General features: G+C 44.0%; 1 protein-coding gene across 1 annotated transcript in view; it reads left to right on the top strand.

The window, feature by feature from the left end:
* Positions 1 to 22468, top strand: part of TRPV4 (transient receptor potential cation channel subfamily V member 4) — a 99362-nt gene that overhangs the window by 26197 nt on the left and 50697 nt on the right. The window contains exons 3-5 of the mRNA XM_044288749.1: positions 9550 to 9725; positions 10436 to 10588; positions 17724 to 17864. Coding sequence (XP_044144684.1) covers positions 9550 to 9725; positions 10436 to 10588; positions 17724 to 17864 — 470 coding nt within the window. The remainder of the gene's footprint in view (positions 1 to 9549; positions 9726 to 10435; positions 10589 to 17723; positions 17865 to 22468) is intronic.

The raw sequence follows: 22468 nt of genomic DNA, 5'->3' as shown, positions 1-22468 counted from the left end.
AGCATGTTAAAATACAAAAGGGGCCATAAACTTTAGACTAACGTTGTTTGAATCCAATGATTTGGTGACGCCTGATGATCTGTTTTGTCCCAACTCTCCCTCCATGACCGATGTTGGAGGACAGAATGAACATGCCTGATTCTGTGTTTTCAAGGGAGATACATACCCCAGGTTTGTCAGTAAATTATTTCCCACTCCCTATTGAGAACACTTGCATGCTCGGCTGTGCCTAGCATGGTTGTGTATGGAATAGCTGTGGGTGGCCAATTGCTATCTAAGGTATATGACGGTGCATGATCCCTCTTTTCCCCACAGCATTTCCCCTAAGGGGACAGTCAGGAGATCCCCATGCAAATGGCCACCTTTTGGGTGTAGATGCTTAGGTTAAAAAATAGCATTGCAAGTAGGAGAGATTCTCTTTAAAGAGAGCCTTTCACTAGAATAAAACATCTAAACTAAGTATACAGACATGGAGAGCGGTGCCCAGGGATCTCCCTGCACTTACTGTTATACCTGGGCACCGCTCCGTTCTCCCGGTATAGGTATCCGGTATGTGCAGGGAGAACTCTGGGCGCCGCTCTACATGTCTGTATAGTTAGTTTAGATGTTTTATTCTAGTGAAAGGTCCTCTTTAAATACACTTTACAAAAGCTGCACGGATGAGGAAACATGTGAGGCATGTCGCTGTGCCTCCTGCACATAACTGCGGTATCCTCCCTTTAGTAAAGGAGCAGGAGTGCGAGTTATTACACAGTCTGTCTGAAATAGCTTTAAAGGGGTTTTCTCAGACTTTTTAACTGGCCTATCCTCCGAATAGGTCATCAGTATCTGATCGCCCGGGACCCCTGCAATCAGCTGTTTCAGAAGACTCCGGAGGTCCAGTGAGCGCCACTGCGCTTGCAAAAAACACGCGCTGTACTTGCATTCATGGGCTGAGCTGCCCCTAGGTCATGTGACAGATGAATGTGACGTCACATGGCCTACGGAAAACTGCGAGAAGGCTGTGACACTACTGCGAGTGCCAGTGCCGTCTCAAACTGCTGATCGGAGGGTGTCCTGGATGTCGGACTCCCAGCGATCAGATACTGATGATGATGTCTCTGAAAATCCCTATTTCTGTATCCCTATTGCTATAGAGAATGTTAATTTGTTAAATGGGTTATGACCCCTTCCCGTCATAACCTCGATCCACTGACTCACATGAAACGTTGTGTAGTTTTCCAGCCTTGTACTGTACAGAATGCTGGTAGTCTTTCCTGAAACTGTTTTCTTCGTCTGTAGAATAATAGACCTGGGACTGTGCACCCTTTTCAACTGAATGTGACCTATACGGGTGGGGAGCATTTTCCTTGCAGTCATTTCCGCTGGTCTCTTTGCAGCAGTGAAATGAATTTCTATATTTTACATGAACCTGTAACCAGATTGGCCTCTTATGTGTCTAGGACTTGCATAGATAAATGGCTTTACTTTCTCAGTTTTCTTGACCTATTGGACCCTGTGTCAATTATGTTCTGTAAGGCTAGGTCTACACGACGACATTTGTCGCGCGACATTTTGTTGCACTAATGTCGCACGACAATTTTTATAATGGCAGTCTATGGTGTCGCACTTGCAACATGCAACATGCTGCGACTGCGACGCAACAGTCGCAGAAAATCCATTCGAGATGGATTTTTCTGCGACTGTTGCGTCGCAGTCGCAGCATGTTGCAGTGCGACACCATAGACTGCCATTATAAAAATTGTCGTGCGACATTAGTGCAACAAAATGTCGCGCGACAAATGTCGTCGTGTAGACCTAGCCTTAAAGACAGACGGCAATAAAGCCGAAATATAGAAATTTCAGATTTGAAGATGAATTAGAGCTGCCCCGTTTAGTTATGACTTCTAGCTTGTATGTCCTAAGGAGTCATGCTTCCATCTTCTGGTCCCTGGCTTATTTACTTCCGGACAAGTTATTGACAACTGTGCTGCTGCAGCCAATAACTGGCTTCAGCAGTGGTGTGTCCCTGGGCAGCATGATACAGCTGGGTCACAATCTGCTTGGGGACATGTCACAGGTCCTGGAAAAATCGCACAAATTAGATAATCCCTTTAAATTTGAGCAGGATCCAACTACATTATCTAATGAATGGCGACAGTCTGGAGACTAGAAAGGTTAAATCTTAGCCTGGCCCATTCTGCCCATCTCCTACCAGCAATGTCAGAGCCCTATGTTGATATGCTTTACTCTGGCTAACCTGTCTTGCACCACATTGCAGACACTGACACTGTTAGGAAATCTAGCACTTGATAGTGTCATTATTAGCAGCAGGATATGTGCTTTTACTTCCTACGACATACACTAATACTTGGAGCACAGACAGGGAGTCCTCCTTTTAGTCTTACTACATGGTGGTGGGTTGTGATACCTTGTTTTTAAAGTTTATGACTAAAAGTCACGTATTAATTAATAGGACTAGGTGGGCGTAAAAACAAAAATGGATTTTTGTTGTCCTTGGGCAACTTGACATTTTATAAGGTTATTATCCCTACTATCCATTTGGAATCTATTGTATCTAATCATTTGTTTTTATCACATTCATATTGGGGTAAAAAATGAAATGTTAACCTTAGCATGCATTCACACAGCCTTTATTTGCAGATCACACAGGGACCTATTCATTTCTATAGGGCCGTATGCTGCCCGTGGGATCATTTCATGTGGCCCCCGGCCCCCTGCCAGAACATATTGTGAAAATCCTAATGACCGCTTCCATTATGGCAGCGGCCATTAGGTGAGAACAGCACTGCATTGGCTGTCCTCAACTTCCCTGGTCTTCTTCGAGCCCCGCACTGTGTCCTGACATGCAGCGCCAGGATGTAGTGCACGTAGATGCGCACTATTACCGGATGCTGTGTGCTGTTAGGTCACAGTACAGCACGGCAGGAAGAAGACCAGGGAAGGTAAGTGAATCTGCCAAGAGGCAGCGCTGTCCAGAGCTGGAGAGGTACGTTTATTTATTTATTATTTTATTTATTTAAAATGTCTGATCTGAAGTCTTATTGGGGCTGATCTGAGGCTAGTGGAGGGTGGGGAAGGTCTGATCTGAGGCTAGTGGAGGGTGCGGAGGGTCTGATCTGAGGCTGGGGAGGGTCTGATAGGGGTCTGATCTGAAGCTGGGAGTCTGATAGGGGTCTGATCTGAGGCTGGGGGGCCTATTGGGGGTCTGATCTGAGGCTGGGGGGCCTATTGGGGGTCTGATCTGAGGTTGGGGAGGGTCTGATGGGGCTGATCATGGGCTAAGGAGGGTCTAGTCTGAGGCTAGCGGGGTCTGATCGGAGGCTAAGGGGTCTGATGGGGGTCTGATCTGAGGCTGGGGGGTCTGATCTGAGGCTGGGGGGTCTGATCTGAGGTTGGGGGGTCTGATCTGAGGCTGGGGGGTCTGATCTGAGGCTGGGGGTCTGATCTAAAGCTAGGGAGGGTCTGTTTGGGGTCTAATCTGAGGCTGGGAGGTCTGATGGGAGTCTGATCTGAGGTTGATGGAGGTGGGGGCAGATCTGAGGCTAAGAAAGGGACAAAGGCAGGGACAGTTGCAAAAAAAGAGGCAGGGAGAGTGAAACTGGGTGAACCCCTCTTTGGACCCCCCTGGGATGAGCTTCCTGCCATTAATACCAAATAAAGAACTAAATAAGTAACATTCTAAACTTAAAAATTAGACTGCTATGTGTGGTCAAAATGGCATCTGTACAATATGTAATAAAGTGGATATAAAAAGTCTACACACCCCTGTTAACAAAGATCATTTCAGAACTTTTTCCACCTTTTAATGTGACCTATGAACTGTACCACTCAATTGAAAAACAAACTGAAATATTTTAGGTGGAGGGAAAAAAACTTTAAAAAAATTAAAATAATGTGGTTGCATAATAACTGGGGATGTAGCTGTGTTCAGAATTAAGCAATCCCATTCAAAATCATGGTAAATAGGAGTCAGCATACACCAGCCATCATTTAAAGTGCCTCTGATTGACCCCAAATAAAGTTCAGCTGCTCTAGTTGGTCTTTCCTGAAATTTTCTTAGTCGCATCCCACAGCAAAAGCCATGGTCCACAGAGAGCTTCCAAAGCATCAGAGGGATCTTGTTGTTAAAAAGGTATCAGTCAGAAGAAAGGTAAAAAAGAATTCCCAAGGTATTAGATATACCATGGAACACAATGAAGAGTCATCATCAAGTGGAGAAAATATGGCACAACAGTGACATTACCAAGAACGTCCCTCCAAAATTGATGAAAAGACGAGAAGAAAACTGTTCTGAGAGGCTACCAAGAGGCATACAGCAACATTAAAGGAGCTGCAGGAATATCTGGCAAGTACTGGCTGTGTGGTACATGTGACAACAATCTCCCGTATTCTTAATATGTCTGGGCTATGGGGTAGAGTGGCAAGACAAAAGCCTTTCTTACGAAGAAAACATCCAAGCCAGGCTACATTTTGCAAAAACACATCGGAAGTCTCCCAAAAGCATGTGGGAAAAGATGTTCTGGTCTGATGAAACCAAAGTTGAACCTTTTTGGCCATAATTCCAAAAGATATGTTTGGCTCAGAACAACACTGCACATCACCAAAAGAACACCATACCCATAGTGAAGCATGGTGGTGGCAGCATCATGCTTTGGGGCTGGTTTTCTTCAGCTGGAACTGGGGCCTTAGTTAAGCTAGAGGGAATTATGAACAGTTCCAAATACCAGTCAATATTGGCACAAAACCTTCAGGCTTCTGCTAGAAAGCTGAACATGAAGAGGAACTTCATCTTTCAGCATGACGACAACCCAAAGCATACATCCAAATCAACAAAGGAATGGCTTCACCAGAAGAAGATTAACGTTTTGGAATGGCCTAGACCTGAATCCAATAGAAAATCTGTGGGGTGATCTGAAGAGGGCTGTGCACAGGAGATGCCCTCGCAATCTGACAGATTTGGAGTGTTTTTGCAAAGAAGAGTGGGCAAATCTTGCCAAGTCAAAATGTGCTATGCTGATAGACTCATACCCAAAAAGACTGAGTGCTGTAATAAAATCAAAAGGTGCTTCAACAAAGTATTAGTTTAAGGGTGTGCACACTTATGCAACCATATTTTATTCTTATTTTTTTCTTCCCTCTACCTAAAAGATTTCAGTTTGTTTTTCAATTGAATTGTACAGTTTATAGGTCACTCTAAAGGTGGAAAAAGTTCTGAAATGATTTATCTTCGTCTCAATTATTTACAGCACAGAAACCTGACATTTTAACAGGGGTGTGTAGACTTTTTATATCCACTGTGTGTGTGTATAGTGCAGGCGCCATTTTGTGCTGCAAAATACAGCACTCTAGATTTTTTTTAATTTTTTTATTGAAGTACAATTTCTGTAACTTACCCCTAAGTCAATTAGATGTTTGACCAAATACAGTAGTCAAATTTGAGAATTTTGTATGGCCCCCGAACGATGTTACAAATATCCAAATGGCCCTCGGCAGCAAAAAGGTTCCCCACCCCTGAATTATCTTATGTCCAACTGCTCTGCTATTGACACCAGCATCTGAGGGATTAAACAACCAGCATCTGAGTAACCTACGATCCTGCCCGTTGCAGCCATGTGTCAGCTATGTAGCATGGCTGGCACCTGCCGTGTATGTAGTAGGCTCTGCTTTTAAGCCTGCGCCATGCATTCTTAGCAACCAGTGACGCACATGTACCTTCATTGGTTGATAAAAGGTTAACCATGTTTTTCAAACGTGTTACGGTTTCTTCATTTGGGGAATACAATATCTCCATATAGGCCTAAAAATAAGTCTTGTAGGCCATACATGCTCCTCTGGAGTTCTGGGAAGAAGGTATGGCAATAAGCTCTTAATAAGCTGTGCCTCTGATGCCACCAGATGTAAGGCAGCTATCCTATAAGTCAGTGTTCGACCTTTTGAAATAGGCCTTAAGACATGACTTGGACAATAATTAAGCCATCAGCAGCATTATAGGCAGAGCTTGCTAAGAGCTCATTTGCATACCCTCTTCCCATGGTTTTTCCATGTCTAATTGTTGAGATTTTCATACTGGCCTTTGAGCTCCACAGTAGACTGACACTTTCTGTTCTGTAGAGATTACTTCTCACCAGTCATCTAATTATCATCACAATGAAAGGTAACTCTATTGTAATCTCTATTGTAAATCGGGAGGTAAACTAGTGACAATAGGTGATGGCCACTCCGTGAATAGTCTGAGCAGTCACACTTCCTTCCTTTATGACCAGTATGTGCTTTCTGGAATGAATGGGAGTCAATTGACCTCTTGAAAGAGGTTTTTAGGCTGCGATTTGTCAGTTGAGTTCTGGAAAACAGGTCTGGTGACTTTTTATATGCCATGAAATAAATCTGAGTCATTTACATATCACCTTACCCTCACGTTGACCTATTTGTCTGAATATCCTGGGAGAAACTAATTATGTGAATGTGTTTCTTTGGCAATGCTTACTCTGTATTGTTCAGGTAGCATTTTGTAATAGAAAATAGAAAGAAACATTCTTTTGTTGAAATCTAAAAAAACAAGAATATATTTTTGGAATGCGTTATGTCTAATTTTTCAAAGGGGCCATTATGTGCTTTCATTTAGTAAGATTGACATAGTCTTGAAGTGGTATGATTAGAAGACAGTTCACCTTGATCCTATTTCTGGTGAAGTCTGATGCATGCTGCAGTTTTTGTCCGGCCGCCTCTCTGCATGTTTGCCGTACTGCGGCTGGACCTCCGGCCCGTCCCCATTATAGTAAATGCGGCCAGAGCGCACCTCCGGTGGCACACATGGGCTAGCATTAGTACGGATCTGGTAGGCTGTTCCCCTGCCAGAACAGACTGCCGGACCCTGCTAGCGCAAGTAGCCTTAACGAGGAACTGGTATAACCCTTGGGAATAGCCTGCAATAAAGAACTGATCAGTGCTGCCGCTCTGGTTCTCTCTGCGGGTTGTGTTTACACAGCTGCATTTTGAGGACATGTGACTGCTGCAGCCAGTCACTGGTCTCTTTGGTGCACTGCAGAGGCCAGTAAGTGGCTGCAGTTGTCATGCGTTATTAATGTGATGTCACTGCTACAGCCAGGTAAATAGAGCCCAACTGGGAGAACCAGAGCTGCGGCGCTGCATCCACCAGGTAAGTACTGATCAGTTCTTTATTGCAGTTTGATCCCTAGGATTGTCAGATTTCCTCCTGATACTAGACACCTTTAAAGGCCATCTACATAGGTGAATTATTGGCCAAAAAAATCTCACTTTCGAAGCTCGTTCTCTATTATTGCCCTGTGTATGTTTATGTATAATATGGTGGGCAGCACAATGGCTTCTTGCAGCGCTGGAGTCCTAGGTTCGAATCCGACCAAGGACAACATCTGCATGGCGTTTATGTTCTCCCCGTGTTTGCGTGGGTTTCCTCTCACACTCCAAAGACATACTGATAGGGACCTTAGATTGTGAGCCCCATTGGGGACAGCTTGATGCTAACGTCTGTAAAGAGCTGCGGAATATATCAGCGCTATAAAAATGCAATAAATAAATAATATACAGCAAAAAGCTGGTAAGTGCTTTACATTACGATTTGAAGAAAAAAGCTATATGTACACATAAAACATTGATTTCTAATGTTGGCATTACGTAGCCAATCACCTATGTCCACTGTGTAAATTGTAAATACTACTAATTTCAAGTACATCGCTTTTATAGTAAACATTTAGGGGGTCATTTACGATCCACAAATATGCCTATATTAGGCGTATTTCTGTCGCAGATTGTTTGCACTTTTTCCCACTCACAGAAGGGAATGGGCTGGCAGGCCCGTCTCATTCATCATGTTCTACTCCTGTTTTAGGTGTAGAAAATGGTCTACATGTAAGGCAGCAAGGAAGCGGTCTTACATTTAGAACTGGAGTTGGATACGCCAAAGTAATGTGGAGGCTTATTAAGGCTGGCATCTAGAACGCCGGTCTTAATAAATGACCCCCTTAGTCCTTAAAACCACATCCACCAACTTCTAGTTAATGGTTATAGTCTATAAATAATTCATAATAATGTTTCTCAATTTAACTTGTTTTCTGTGCTTGCTCAAAGACTTAACGGTGCAGTGCATTAGGGAAGCTTGCATCCTGAAAGGTTAGGTTCTGTCCATACAGACATAGGAAGGAAGGAATATGGAATATGTTAATATCTGGAAAACTGGTTACTTTAAAGTTGATACTATTGTACTGTTAAACAGAGAAGTGACTGTAAATATGAACAGTTTTGTAGAATTTATAAATATGGCTAAAACGGGTTGTATGTTTATAGTCTATAGTCCATCTACCTCCTTTTATACTCTCTGTGGGGTAAATGGAACAGAGTAAAGGCTGTATTAGACTGGCCAATTATTGGCCAGTTTATCGTTAATGCTTGTTAGTGATAATCTGGCAATGTAATACTGCCGCCGATTCCCTGATGCTCGTTTATCAGGCAATTGGAAGTTTTAATCATGCTTAAAAATCCTCATTTGCCGGCTGCAAATCGTCCTGTGAGATCACAATCTGCTTCTGGCAAACAACTAGACAGGTATGGAGATGAGCCATGGCACAGGGTCAGACTGGGGACCCTTGGCCTGCCAGAGGAAATCTTTCTCGGGGGCATAACCCCAAAGAAATAGACCCAAGTGGCAAGTTATTGGCTCCAAAGGCAGATCCAAATATCTTTTTCTCCTGGACCTTTGGGTCCCACTATGGCAGTGATGCCCAACCTGTGGCCCTCCAGCTGTTGCAAGACAACAACTCCCATCATGCCCGGACAGCTTACAGCTATCAGCCTACAGCAGGGCATTGTGAGAGTTGTAGTTTTACAACACCTGGAGGGCCACAGGTTGAGCATCCCTACACTATGGCATCAGAGCCTGGGCCCACCAGAGGATCCTAAAGCTCTGGTGGGCTAGTCTGATGCTGTGATGGCATAACGGTCATGCTGTGGAGGAGATCACTGACTGTAATTGCAGCAGTCTCTTCCGCTAATGAGTAGGCGTTTGCCTGTAACGAATGCTCCCCCCGCCCGATAATCACCTTATGATTTGTTCAATGTAATACAGGGATAACACATGAATGCAGTATCAGACTACAACCAGGGTTTGTTTGTAGTCTGTAACCATGGTGACATATACATCTACATAGTAGCTGGTTACATAAAACAGCAGGATGTTTTTTTACTTTACTTCATTTTTCTTTTTTACACCCATTGCAATAATGATGGTTGCTGAAGTTTACAGACAGAGGCTTGCATCTGGAAATTTGCTAAAGTTTGGTGCATGAACACTTTTCGATTTAAATGAGCTTTAGCAGTAACTGTTGGTTTCAGGAATAGTGTTCAGTGATCTACTCCTAAAACTTACATTGGTAAGTGGAGAGGTAAATGTACTTTTTTTTTTAAACTAAGATTTAGAAGTGCAACTTGTAGAGAGAGGGGATGAGCAATACAATTTCCCATGTATGGTGTCTAGACTTTTTTAAAGTATTACTATCACCTGCTCTCTTCCAGGAAGGAGAACCAAAATTCCCAGAATTCTAGCCCTGACCCTCCTCCTCGAGTTATCAAGATGTTTAATAGACATATCCTCTTTGACATTGTGTCGAGGGGTGCCACATCGGAGCTGGAGGGATTCCTGCCTTTCTTGTTGTCTCAGAAGAAACGAATGACAGATGAGGAATTTCGAGGTTAGGTGAAGACATTAAAAAGGGTCCTGTGTATCTTTAACTTTGGGTTTAAGACTTTACTGCTGTTTTAATCTGAAGGAATCTTAAGCTTCTAATATAAGCAAATTCCTGCGTGCACTTGTGGAGTAATTGTAACCCATTAATGCCCAGTGATGTTACAGTTTATTGCAGGCACTGAAAGTTAAAATATAATAGACTATTTATTTGTAGAATATATATTTTTTGTTAATGAGTGTATTTTGCCTACATATAAACGAAACAATTAGAAATGTTTTTGATGGGTGGCCAATTAATATTCCCTACATAGGTAACACATTGGGACCTTCAAAAATGAAGCTGCTTTTCTCAGTCACTTTCTTTCATATGGATTGTATGGGAAAAGATGTAAGGTTTTACACTAGCCTTTAGCAGATTAATTTCCAGAATGACACTGCAAAGTCAGAAGAATATATTGAAGAACTGAACTTTTGTTAAGTACATTATTATAGAAATATATTACAAATACCGTAGGACAGTAGTAGCCAAGAAAGAATATATCGGTTATTTTCTTTGTTTACCATAAGCAGAAAACAAGTCGAAGAGAAAAATAGAAAGTCCCTATTTTTCATGACTCATTACTTTACAAGAACTTTAGCATGTCTTCAATAGAATGCAAATATATTATAAGTTTGTCTTTTTGTAACTTTATTTTTTTATTTTTTTTTCCCCAGAACCATCAACGGGAAAAACGTGCTTACCTAAAGCTCTGTTAAATTTGCAAGGCGGAAGGAATGACACGATCCCACTCCTGGCAGATATTGCTGAAAAAACAGGGAATCTCCGTGAATTTATCAATTCTCCTTTCCGAGATGTTTATTATAGAGGTATATGCCTAGTTTTATAATATCTGCATATTCTGTGGCAACTTATCTTTATCTAGCTACTTTCTGTGAAATGAATAGGAGCAGATATTTTTCCTTTTTTAAAGAGCATCTGTCAGCACAATCAACCCTGATAAACCAGGCGTACTGGGTTAATCATACTGAGTAAAACGATATATGTCTCTTATTTATAGGGTTAAAGGGGGTGTCTGCTTTTTACTATTAATGACCTGTCCTCAGGAGAGGTAATCAATATCAGATCGGCAGGGGTCCGACTCCTTCTCTGCTCTGTTTAAACGCTCGCTGTAGCAATTGCGGTGGTGAGCAGGTGTATTTACAAGTATGGCATCCCCTTTCACTATACACTTGAACAGACCTCCCCATAGAAGTGAATGGGCATGCTATACTTGTAATTACACCTACTCACCACTGCAGTTGCTTGTATGAGCCCTGCCTTCTCTTCAAACAGCTGATCGATGGGAGTTCCAGGAGTCGGACCCCTGCCGATCTGATATTGTATGACCTATCCTGAGGATAGGTCATAAATCGTAAAAAGTGGACAACTCCTTTTAATAGTTGCAGAGATATATTTATGTAAATGACCTATTTGGAGCACCAAGTGGCTGGTTATGGCGCTAGGTGCACGACTAGCACAATGCCCCTGAGTTCTGTGTAACCCCCTCCCTTTGATTGACAGGGCTGGCACCCTGAGTGCAGCTCTCAGGGTATGTTCACACAGTTAAAATCCACAGCAGACAAATCAGTAGCTAAACACAGGTCATTTTTGGTGGCAGATTTGTAATTTGGTGGTGGTTTTAGAGGAGTTTGTACAAGCGTTCTAGAAGAGTTTTTAGTTGAGGCTTCTCTGCTTCTACATTGACTTCTACAGAATCCACAATCAGATCTGCTTCTAGCAGGGCCGGTGCAAGGATTTTTGCCAACACAAGCGAAGCTACATTTTGGCGCCCCCCCCCCCCCTCGCTTCTCCTCTCTGTGGTCCTGGTATCTTCTCTCTGCTTCAGACAATCGCTGGTTTAAGGACCATATTTTTCGCCCTCTAAGACACACCTAGGTTTTAGAGGAGGATAATAAGAAAAAAATATTTTCCATTACACCTCAGGTCCGACCAGCAATCAGACCCCCAATGTTAATCAGACCTCAGCTCACAGCCCCAATTAGACCCCCAATGTTAATCAGACCTCAGATCAGAACCCCATGTCAGACATCAGCCCCCAATGTCAGCCATCAGACCCCCATGTCACATTTCTCCCCCTCCATGTCACATTTTTCCGCCCTCACCAAGGGTGCGCCCTAAGGCGGCCGCTTGGTCTGCCTTATGGTAGCACCGGCCCTGGCTTCTAGCATGTCACCCCTCAAGTGTTTTTCAAATCGGCTACTGAAAAAAACTCTACCATTTGTCCAAGGTGTGCACATGGTCTAAGTTTTTTACACTGAAGTCAATGAGAATCTGTTGAAGGTTTGAATGTGGATTTAGCAGTGGAAAACGGGTGAACATACCCTAACTGAGGATCTGGCACAACCATACATTACACAGAGAGCCCAATATCCCTACCTGAAGGCATTAAATGGCAATTGAAGCATAAAACAATCCAGGGTAGATGGGTTTAATCTAACTATGTATTGCTTCTAATTCTATTATTAAAAGTCCTACTGTACAGCTTTCAGTCACCTACTGCAAAAAAACTATCAGACCCTCTTTTAGATGTTCTGAATATTGTTGTCTGCTACTAGATCATACTTCCAAACTTTTTGAATGCTTAAAGGGATTGGCCACATTCTGGTCAGTAGTAATAAGCGTGCCTATAATGTCCCCTGGATTTGCAGTGCCCCTGTAGTTTATATTCTTCCCTCCACCATACAGTCCCATGTAAATAACATCACACCATCTCAACTGCCCCCTCCAGTATACAGGTCCTTCTCAAAAAATTAGCATATTGTGATAAAGTTCATTATTTTCTGTAATTTACTGATAAACATTAGACTTTCATATATTTTAGATTCATTACACACCAACTGAAGTAGTTCAAGCCTTTTATTGTTTTAATATTGATGATTTTGGCATACAGCTCAAGAAAACCCAAATTTCCTATCTAAAAAAATTAGCATATTTCATCCGACCAATAAAAGAAAAGTGTTTTTAATACAAAAAAAGTCAACCTTCAAATAATTATGTTCAGTTATGCACTCAATACTTGGTCGGGAATCCTTTTGCAGAAATGACTGCTTCAATGCGGCGTGGCATGGAGGCAATCAGCCTGTGGCACTGCTGAGGTGTTATGGAGGTCCAGGATGCTTCGATAGCGGCCTTAAGCTCATCCAGAGTGTTGGGTCTTGCGTCTCTCAACTTTCTCTTCCCAATATCCCACAGATTTTCTATGGGGTTCAGGTCAGGAGAGTTGGCAGGCCAATTGAGCACAGTAATACCATGGTCAGTAAACCATTTACCAGTGGTTTTGGCACTGTGAGCAGGTGCCAGGTCGTGCTGAAAAATGAAATCTTCATCTCCATAAAGCTTTTCAGCAGATGGAAGCATGAAGTGCTCCAAAATCTCCTGATAGCTAGCTGCATTGACCCTGCCCTTGATAAAACACAGTGGACCAACACCAGCAGCTGACATGGCACCCCAGACCATCACTGACTGTGGGTACTTGACACTGGACTTCAGGCATTTTGGCATTTCCCTCTCCCCAGTCTTCCTCCAGACTCTGGCACCTTGATTTCCGAATGACATGCAACAGTCCAGTGCTGCTTCTCTGTAGCCCAGGTCAGGCGCTTCTGCCGCTGTTTCTGGTTCAAAAGTGGCTTGACCTGGGGAATGCGGCACCTGTAGCCCATTTCCTGCACACGCCTGTACACGGTGGCTCTGGATGTTTCTACTCCAGACTCAGTCCACTGCTTCCGCAGGTCCCCCAAGGTCTGGAATCGGTCCTTCTCCACAATCTTCCTCAGGGTCCGGTCACCTCTTCTCGTTGTGCAGCGTTTTCTGCCACACTTTTTCCTTCCCACAGACTTCCCACTGAGGTGCCTTGATACAGCACTCTGGGAACAGCCTATTCGTTCAGAAATTTCTTTCTGTGTCTTACCCTCTTGCTTGAGGGTGTCAATGATGGCCTTCTGGACAGCAGTCAGGTCGGCAGTCTTACCCATGATTGCGGTTTTGAGTAATGAACCAGCCTCAGGAATCTTTTGCAGGTGTTTAGAGTTAATTAGTTGATTCAGATGATTAGGTTAATAGCTCGTTTAGAGAACCTTTTCATGATATGCTAATGTTTTTAGATAGGAATTTGGGGTTTTCATGAGCTGTATGCCAAAATCATCAATATTAAAACAATAAAAGGCTTGAACTACTTCAGTTGGTGTGTAATGAATGTAAAATATATGAAAGTCTAATGTTTATCAGTACATTACAGAAAATAATGAACTTTATCACAATATGCTAATTTTTTTAGAAGGACCTGTATATTCCCATGTAAATAACATTACTCCTCTCCCTTCAGCCCCACCAACATACAGTCCCATGTAAATAACACCTCCTCCCCAGCCGCCTCCAACATGCAATCTCATGTAAACATCACCCCCTTAACATTCAGTCCCATGTAAATAACATCATTCCCCCCCAACAGCCACCTTCACCACACAGTCCCATGTAAATAACATCGCCCCTCAACATTCAGTCCCATGTAAATAACATCACTCCCTCCCACAGCCCCCTCCAACATTCAGTCCCATGTAAATAACATCCCTCCCTTTAGCCCTAACATACAGTCCCAGTTAAATAACGAAAACTCCCAGAATTGCTCTGCCTCTCCCTTCACTTACCTCTCCTCATGTAGCAGACCTCGCCACAGCTTCTCCTCTTCACTGCCATCCTTTCCTGCACTGGTCAGTCACATGATGGTGATATCATCGCAGGTCCTTCTCAACCACTGCCTGTTTTGCTGGGCACATGACCTGTGATGTCACCACAGGTCCTTCAGATCTTCCAGTGTATTAGATTCAATTGTATTGCCCTCCTGAGGACAGCACTACAGTTGTATCTAGCAGGCAGGACATTCGGGGCCTGGGACAAAGCATCAGGCAGGGCCGGCGTCATAACCCGGCATCCCCGGGCAAGTGCCAGGGCCCAGTGCTCCTGGGGGGGCCCACTGAGCTGCTATGAGCACTTCCATCAATACAGATGGGAGCTCTCACTGCTGTCATTTCACTTACGCAGTACCCCTTTGGTGGGCCCTCTGAGCTGCAGAGACTCAGGACACGCCCCCTCTACACAGGACACGCCCCCTCTACACAGGACACACGCTGCCTGAGGAGAGAGACCGCAGGGCTGGAGCTGTGAGTGAGTCTGCACTGTGACTGTCTCTTGTCTGTGGGACAGAAGGGGGGGGGGGGGGCTGCTGCTTCATTCTATTTAGTTGTATTACTGTTTCATTAAGCAGTTTGCCTCCATGATACCTGCCCCCCCCCCATATCCTGTCCTATCTCATCCTCATGGGGCCCCTGCTGTCTCCTTTCCCCTCCTATCTCCTATTGCTGCCCTGCACAGACCTCCTGCCCCTACTTCTTGTATGAATCCCCCTCAGAGCCCCTTCCCCCTACTTGCTGTGTCCACCCCTCCTGTCCATCCAGGGCCCCTGTCTCACTCCTCTGCCTCTCATTATGGTGGCATCTGAACCGCATTCACCATAAGGACCTTCTAACGTCACAGGGTCATGTGACTGTGCCCCCCACCCCGTACTGTGCCCCTTTATACCCTGCATTGTGCCCTCTTACCACACCTTGTGCAGTGCCCTTAGTCATTCCCTGCATTGTGCCCTCTTACCACACCCTGTGCAGTGCCCATAGTCATTCCCTGTACTGTGCCCTCTTATACCCTTTTATCCGGTCACTGTATGGTGGTTTTATCATTGTATGGCGGTGTTATCACTATATGGCGGTGGTATCCAATAACTGCATGGCCATAACTGTATCCCCTTCCCTGCCCACGCCATCCTTTTTTAGACCTGGCATGAGCGGGAAAAGATACAGATTGCGGTGCTAAGGACCTTTGTGCCACAATCTGAGTCAGAAATACGCCTAAGGCTACTTTCACACCTGCGTTTAGGTGCGGATCCGTCTGGTATCTGCACAGACGGATCCGCACCTATAATGCAAACGCTTACATCCGTTCAGAACAGATACGTTTGCATGATAATGCAAACGGATCCGTTTAGACTTTACATTGAAAGTCAATGGGGGACGGATCCGTTTGAAAATTGAGCCATATTGTGTCAACTTCAAACGGATCCGTCCCCATTGACTTACATTGTAAGTCTGGACGGATCCGTTTGCCTCCGCACGGCCAGGCGGACACCTGAACGCTGCAAGCAGCGTTCGGGTGTCCGCCTGCTGAGCGGAGCGGAGGACAAACGCTGCCAGACTGATGCATTCTGAGCGGATCCGCATCCACTCAGAATACATTAGGGCTGGACGGATTCGTTCGGGGCCGTTTGTGAGAGCCTTCAAATGGAACTCACAAGCGGAGCCCCGAACGCTAGTGTGAAAGTAGCCTAACATGGACGTATTTCTATATAATAAATGACCCCCTAATTGTATTATTATTTAGGGGTAGGGCTAATATCTTTATAGTATATAGATTCTAGTGCATTATACTGTGCCCTGTATTTCCCAGTAGAAAATGATCCTTGGGAAACACAGTCCTCATCCCTGACCACCAGGACCAGGTAGTGCTCTGTCAGTACATGGCGGCCTCCCCTCTCCGCCACGCTGCTCCGCTGTGTACTGGTGCTTATTCTGACACTAGGGCTGGGTTCACATCCCATTTGTGCCATCCATTTAATGTATACCAAAAATATATGCGTTACCAGATGCCCCAGACTGATGGCGTACAGTGGCGTCCGTTCACCGTACAGTTCCATGGTAGAAAAACATATACGTTAACGTATGCATTTTTTACTTGACTCTGCAGGATACAAAAACGTGGAGTGCTGCACATTTGTATACATCAAACCGATAGGAAAAACGTGATGTGAACACACATTGGGGGGGAGGGGGGCGTACTAAAATTTGCTGTGGGGCCCAGTCAGTTCTAGCTACATCACTGCACATCTCCTTCTCTCCTCCAGGCCTGGCTCACTGCTGCAGCGGCCGCCGGAGAGAAGGAGCGCAGGGAGCTGCGGTTAGTGAATGACAGGACCACCAGCTCCCCTGCAATGATAGGTATGTGAGGGGGCCACTGGGGGGTCATTCATCACACTGTGAGGGCCCCTTACACAGTATAATGACTCCCAGTGCCCCCCATTTAGTATAATGATCCCCATTGACCCTCCATTTAGCATAATGACCACCAGAGCCCCCATTAAATATAATAACCCCTCGTGCCCCCTCCATACAGTATAACCCCCAGTGTGGGGGCGATTGGGGGTCATTATTCTGAATGGAGGGTCACTGTGGGGTCATTATACTGTGAGGGCCCTTTACATAGTATAATGACCCCCAGTGTCCCCCATTTAGTATAATGACCCCCAGAGCCCCCTCCATACAGTATTCCCCCAGTGTGGGGGCTACTGGGGGTAATTATTCTGAATGGGGGCGACTGGGGGTTATTATTCTGAATGCAGGGCCACAGGTGGTCATAATACAGTGGGGGGGGGGGGAATTGGGGGTTCATTATACCGTGTGAAGGGCCACTAGTAGTCATTATACTGTGTGAAGGGCCACTAGTAGTCATTTTACCGTGTGGGAGCCACAGGGGGACATGTCAATGTAAAAAAATGCCTCATGGGGGCCCACTGGGATTTATCGCCCAAGGGCCCACATGAACCTGGAGCCGGCCCTGGCATCAGCGGCCCAAGCCCCCAATGTTTTAACCTAGCAACCCCCCTGCATCAAATCTTGGAGTTTGACTAATATAAAGTGTGGATCTGGATAGAAACTTTCTGGAACAATTTTCTAAATATATTACTGCAAATTTATTATTTTTTGAATCAAAACAACAACAGGGATTTAGGAAAAAAGTAAGGACTAGTTCTCCAAAAAAAGTGAGACTTGAAAGCAATGTTCTAGATTGTTTTATGAGCTTGTAAAAAACTAAGCCGGATTGTCTGCTGCGTTCTTTCAGGGCAGACTGCTCTTCACATAGCTATTGAAAGGCGCTGTAAGCATTATGTGGAGCTGCTGGTAGAGAAGGGAGCTGATGTCCACGCTCAGGCCAGAGGGCGCTTCTTTCAACCAAAGGATGAGGGTGGATATTTCTACTTTGGTAAGTCTGAAGTTGTGTTTTATTCCAAATTTGCCCTATTATTTCCTGATGCTTATGTAGTGCAAACATACTCCAAAGCATTGTACAGAGTATTGTCCCCACTCCCATCAATCCTAGATGGATGATATTATGAGACATGCTTATCGCACAGTGTGGGACAATGAGAAACTTCAATACAAACTCTGGATGGGAGGCATCAATGATAACTATACTTAAAGAATTCTTCTGTATGAAGTCTCACATCTCCAGCCTGTTGGAGAATATCTGCCCAATAGATTCTAAAGGGGTTTAACACAATAAAAAATGTATCCCCTATGCACAGAATAGGGTATACATGGCTGATCCATCCATTCCCACGAATGAATGTAACTGCAAGTTGAGCATGCATGCTGCCACTCCATTCATTCTCTTTGGGACTGCTGGAGATTGCAGAGTACAGCATTCTGGCCATAGAGTGTGAATGAAGCAGCTGCATTTTATACTCAACCCATTGCTCTATTCATATGAAAGAACAAGACCCCTGTTCCTTCCTTCTTTCTCTTCTCATGCAATGCAGTTTGGTATCGCTGTATTAATGTTGAGCCGGAGAATAAGAACGTAATTTTTTGAGAACAGTGAACGCTGTGATGTCAATTTTTTTTTTTTTGTTTAACCTCACAAAGATTTTTTTTCGATTTTCCAATAAAAGACATGGTGAATTAAATGGTGTCCTTAAAAATACAACTTATCCTGCTATATGAACAGAAAATGAAAAAAGTTATGACTATTAGAACGTGGGGAGAAAAAAACGAAAATGCAAAACCAAAAATCAGACTGGTACTTAAAGGGTAACTGTCATGTTTTCCTTGAGTTTTTCCCTTAGTTACGGCTTTTTAAACATTTACAATATTATGATCCTTCTCAAGATGGCTCCTTTGCCAGTTCTCTGAGGCCAAAACTGCTTTCCCTGACTTCCCATACACACTTGCTGTAGCCAGCAGCTCCCTGCCAGCCAATCAGATTGGATTACTGATAGACACGCCTCCTCAATATGAAGTCTAATGCAGTGTTTCCCAACCAGTGTGCCTCCAGCTGTTGCAAAACTACAACTCCCAGCATGCCTGGACAGCCTTTGGCTGTGCGGGCATGCTGGGAGTTGTAGTTTTGCAACAGCTGGAGGCACACTGGTTGGGAAACACTGGTCTAATGCAGGCATGCAGTGTGAAGGACCGCCCCCCATCTTCCTGTCGTCTTAGCCATAGACGGATGAGCCATAGCAACTGTCTTTTAAGGGAGCAGTGGAAAGGGACAGAGGACATTAATGAAAGCTGTTATTATAAGGTAATTACAGATCTTTTGATAATTATTGACAGACTAACTCTGGTATATATGCCTAGCTCTAATAAACTATCAAATAAAAAAAAAATATGACAGTTACCCTTTAAGCCAGGTATCCTCAAACTGCATCCCTCCAGCTGTTGCAAAACTACAACTCCCAGCATGCCCGAACAGCCTACAGGTATCAGCCTACAGCAGGGCATTGTGGAAGTTGTAGTTTTACAACAGCTGGAGGGCTGCAGTTTGAGGATGCCTGCTTTAAGGGGTTAAGTTGTACACCGGTGAGGTGTTATCAGTGATTGATAGCATTCTCTGTGTAAGTGTATATAGAGATAGCTGTCAGTCACTGATTGCTGTACACAGGGAGGTGCTATTAGTGATTAAAAGCATTCCCTGTGTAAGTGTATATACAGAGATAGCTGTCAGTCACTGATCCGCAAAAAAATACGGATGACATCCGTGTGCATTCCGTATTTTGCAGAACAGAACAGCTGACCCCTAATAGAACAGTACTATCCCTGTCCGTAATGCAGACAGTAATAGGACATGTTCTATTTTTTTGCGGAACTAAAATACGGAAACTGAATGCACACAGAGTAACTTAATTTTTTTGCGGAGCCGTTGAAGTGAATAGTTCCACATACAATCCACAAAAAAAACGGAACGGACACGGAAAGAAGATACGTTTGTGTGCAGGAGCCCTAAGTGTGTATACAGATAGCTGTCAGTCACTGATAGATGTACACAGGGGAGTTGTTATCAGTGATTGATGGCATTCTCTGTGTAAGGGCTCATGCACACGACAGTATTTTGCGTTCCGTACACGGACCGTATTTTGATTCCCTATACGGTCTGTATACGGAACCATTCATTTCAAAGGGTCCGCAAAAGATGCGGACAGCACTCTGTAGCTCCGTTCCGTGACCTCGTAAAAATTGAGACATGTCCTATTCTTGTCCGTTTTGCGGACAAGAATAGGCATCTCTATAATAGGCCTCCTGTTCCGTTCCGCAAATTGCGGAAGGCACACGGGTGGCATCCGTTTTTTGCGGATCCGCAATTTGCGGACCGCAAAAAACGGCACGGTCGTGTGCATGAGCCCCAAGTGTGTATACCGAGATAGCTGTCACTCGCTGGGATATGTTATCAGTGATTGATAGCATTATATGTGTAAGTGTGTATACCGAGATAGCTGTCAGTCACTGATTAGAGGTGGTCTTAAGTATACAAAGAGCAGAGGTTAAAATATATAAATTACAAGTTTTACTGAATCGCATTGCATTTTGTGATGACAGGCCCACCTTAACGACGTACAAATTTTTGTGTTTACTCAAATTAATTAGAGGACCCTGCGATTTTCGCGATTTTTGCTTTTAACTCGTCCGCCAACCGAATCATTGTTTGCTGGCAGTAGAGACTGTTTGGACAGCGTGATCTACTGCCAGAAAACAATGATTTAGGAGACCGTTTGTTTCACTCATTCACGGGGGAATCGGCGCACCTTTAAACCAGCAGATAATTGCTAACAAGCGTTCCTACAAATGCTCGTTAGCGATTATCTGGCCTATGCTTGGCCAGTGTAAAAGGGCCTTAGAAATAGGACAACCCAACAGTCCAATGAGTATGAGGAGCTCTCCTGTGGCATGTGATGTCAGGATAAAAAAAAGGATTGGTAGTTTCAATGCCCTATCATCCTATTGTTTTTCCTGGAGATAAGCTTCTGAGATGTTCACTAGTGGCTTTCTCTTCTTTAACCACTCATAGTACATTTACGCCCAGCAAACAAAGCACCTATGGGTGACACAGGAGCAATTTTATTATTGCATTGTACTCACTTTGAGCTAAATCATTTTTTCTATTTGGTCTTTGATACTCTCTAGTAGCAAGCGCTGCATTTTTTTAAGTTCACATTTTAACTATTTAGTAAATTAGTTCCTTAAGTTAGTGTGAGCCAAAACTAGTAGTGAAGCCTCCTCAGAGATCGGGTATAATGGAAAGATCTGCACCTGTTCTGTGTATTGGACCTGCACCTGGCTTTGGCTCACAATAAGGCCTCATGCACACGACCGTGCTGTTTTTTGCGGTCCGCAAACCGCGGATCCGCAAAAAACTGAAGCCGCCCATGTGCCTTCCGCAATTTGCAGAACGGAACGGGCGTCCCATTGTAGAAATGTCTATTCTTGTCCGCAAAACGGACAAGAATAGGACATGTTCTATTTTATTTGCGGGGACTCGGAACGGAGCAACGGATGCGGACACCACACTGAGTGCTGTCCGCATCTTTTGCAGCCCCATTAAAGTAAATTGGTCCGCACTCGAGCCGCAAAAACTGTGGCTCTGATGCGGACCCAAAAAACGGTTGTGTGCATGAGGCCTGACTGATGAAAATAACTGACCAAATAACTGAAGTGTGAACTGAGCCTTACTCTTTCTCGTCAGGCAGCTCAGCTGCTGGCTTCTCTCTAATCTTATAAATGCTCATTATAGCTCAATTCTGATCTTGCTGATAAGGCCTCATGCACACGACAGTTGTTTTTCTCGGCCACCATTCAGTTTTTTTTGCGGATAGGATGGGGACCCATTCATTTCAATGGGTCAGCAAAAAAATGCTGATAGTTCATCCGTTTGTGTTCCGCGTCCGTTGTCCGTGTTTCCCTTCAGCAAAAAAAATTGTGCATGTCCTACTTTTTTCACATTTGCAGACAAGGATAGGCATTTATTACAAGGGATCTGTGAAAAAAAGGATCCTCCCCAAAAAAAAGGATGCCGCATCATTTTTTTTTTTTTTGCAGACGCACAATTTGCGGACGCAAAAAACTGTCGTGTGCATGAGGCCTAAGTGTGACTTTCAGTCTTGACCTTTTAGTAATTTAGAGATCAGGTTTAATAGATGACCAGAACAAAGTGAAAGTGAAAATACAATTATCACAGCTAGACAAACGGTTAACTATTTGTGACAGAAGGCTGAATATTTTTAATAAAGACCAATAAAAATTTTTTTTTTTAGCCCAAAATGAGTAAAATACAAACCTAAAAAAAATTGCCCCCGAAAGTGTACATAGCCTTTAAGGACCTTGACATGGACTGATAGAGCTGACAATAATTAGGAATTAGACAGTTAATTACTGATCATTGTATTTTGTTTGCATTTAGATGCAGCAATGACCCGAGCTGTATGGGGATGACTTGTTACTACGATCATTTGTCTCTTTACAGTGTCTGTGATCAGACACAGTTGCCCAACAGACAAGCAAATGGGATCAGTGGCCTGGGTACAAAGCTCCTTT

The sequence above is a fragment of the Bufo gargarizans genome, chromosome 1 (genome assembly GCF_014858855.1).
Source record: "Bufo gargarizans isolate SCDJY-AF-19 chromosome 1, ASM1485885v1, whole genome shotgun sequence".
Taxonomy (NCBI): domain Eukaryota; kingdom Metazoa; phylum Chordata; class Amphibia; order Anura; family Bufonidae; genus Bufo; species Bufo gargarizans.
Note: the sequence above shows the minus strand (reverse complement) of the source record. Positions and strands in the feature narration are given on the sequence as shown.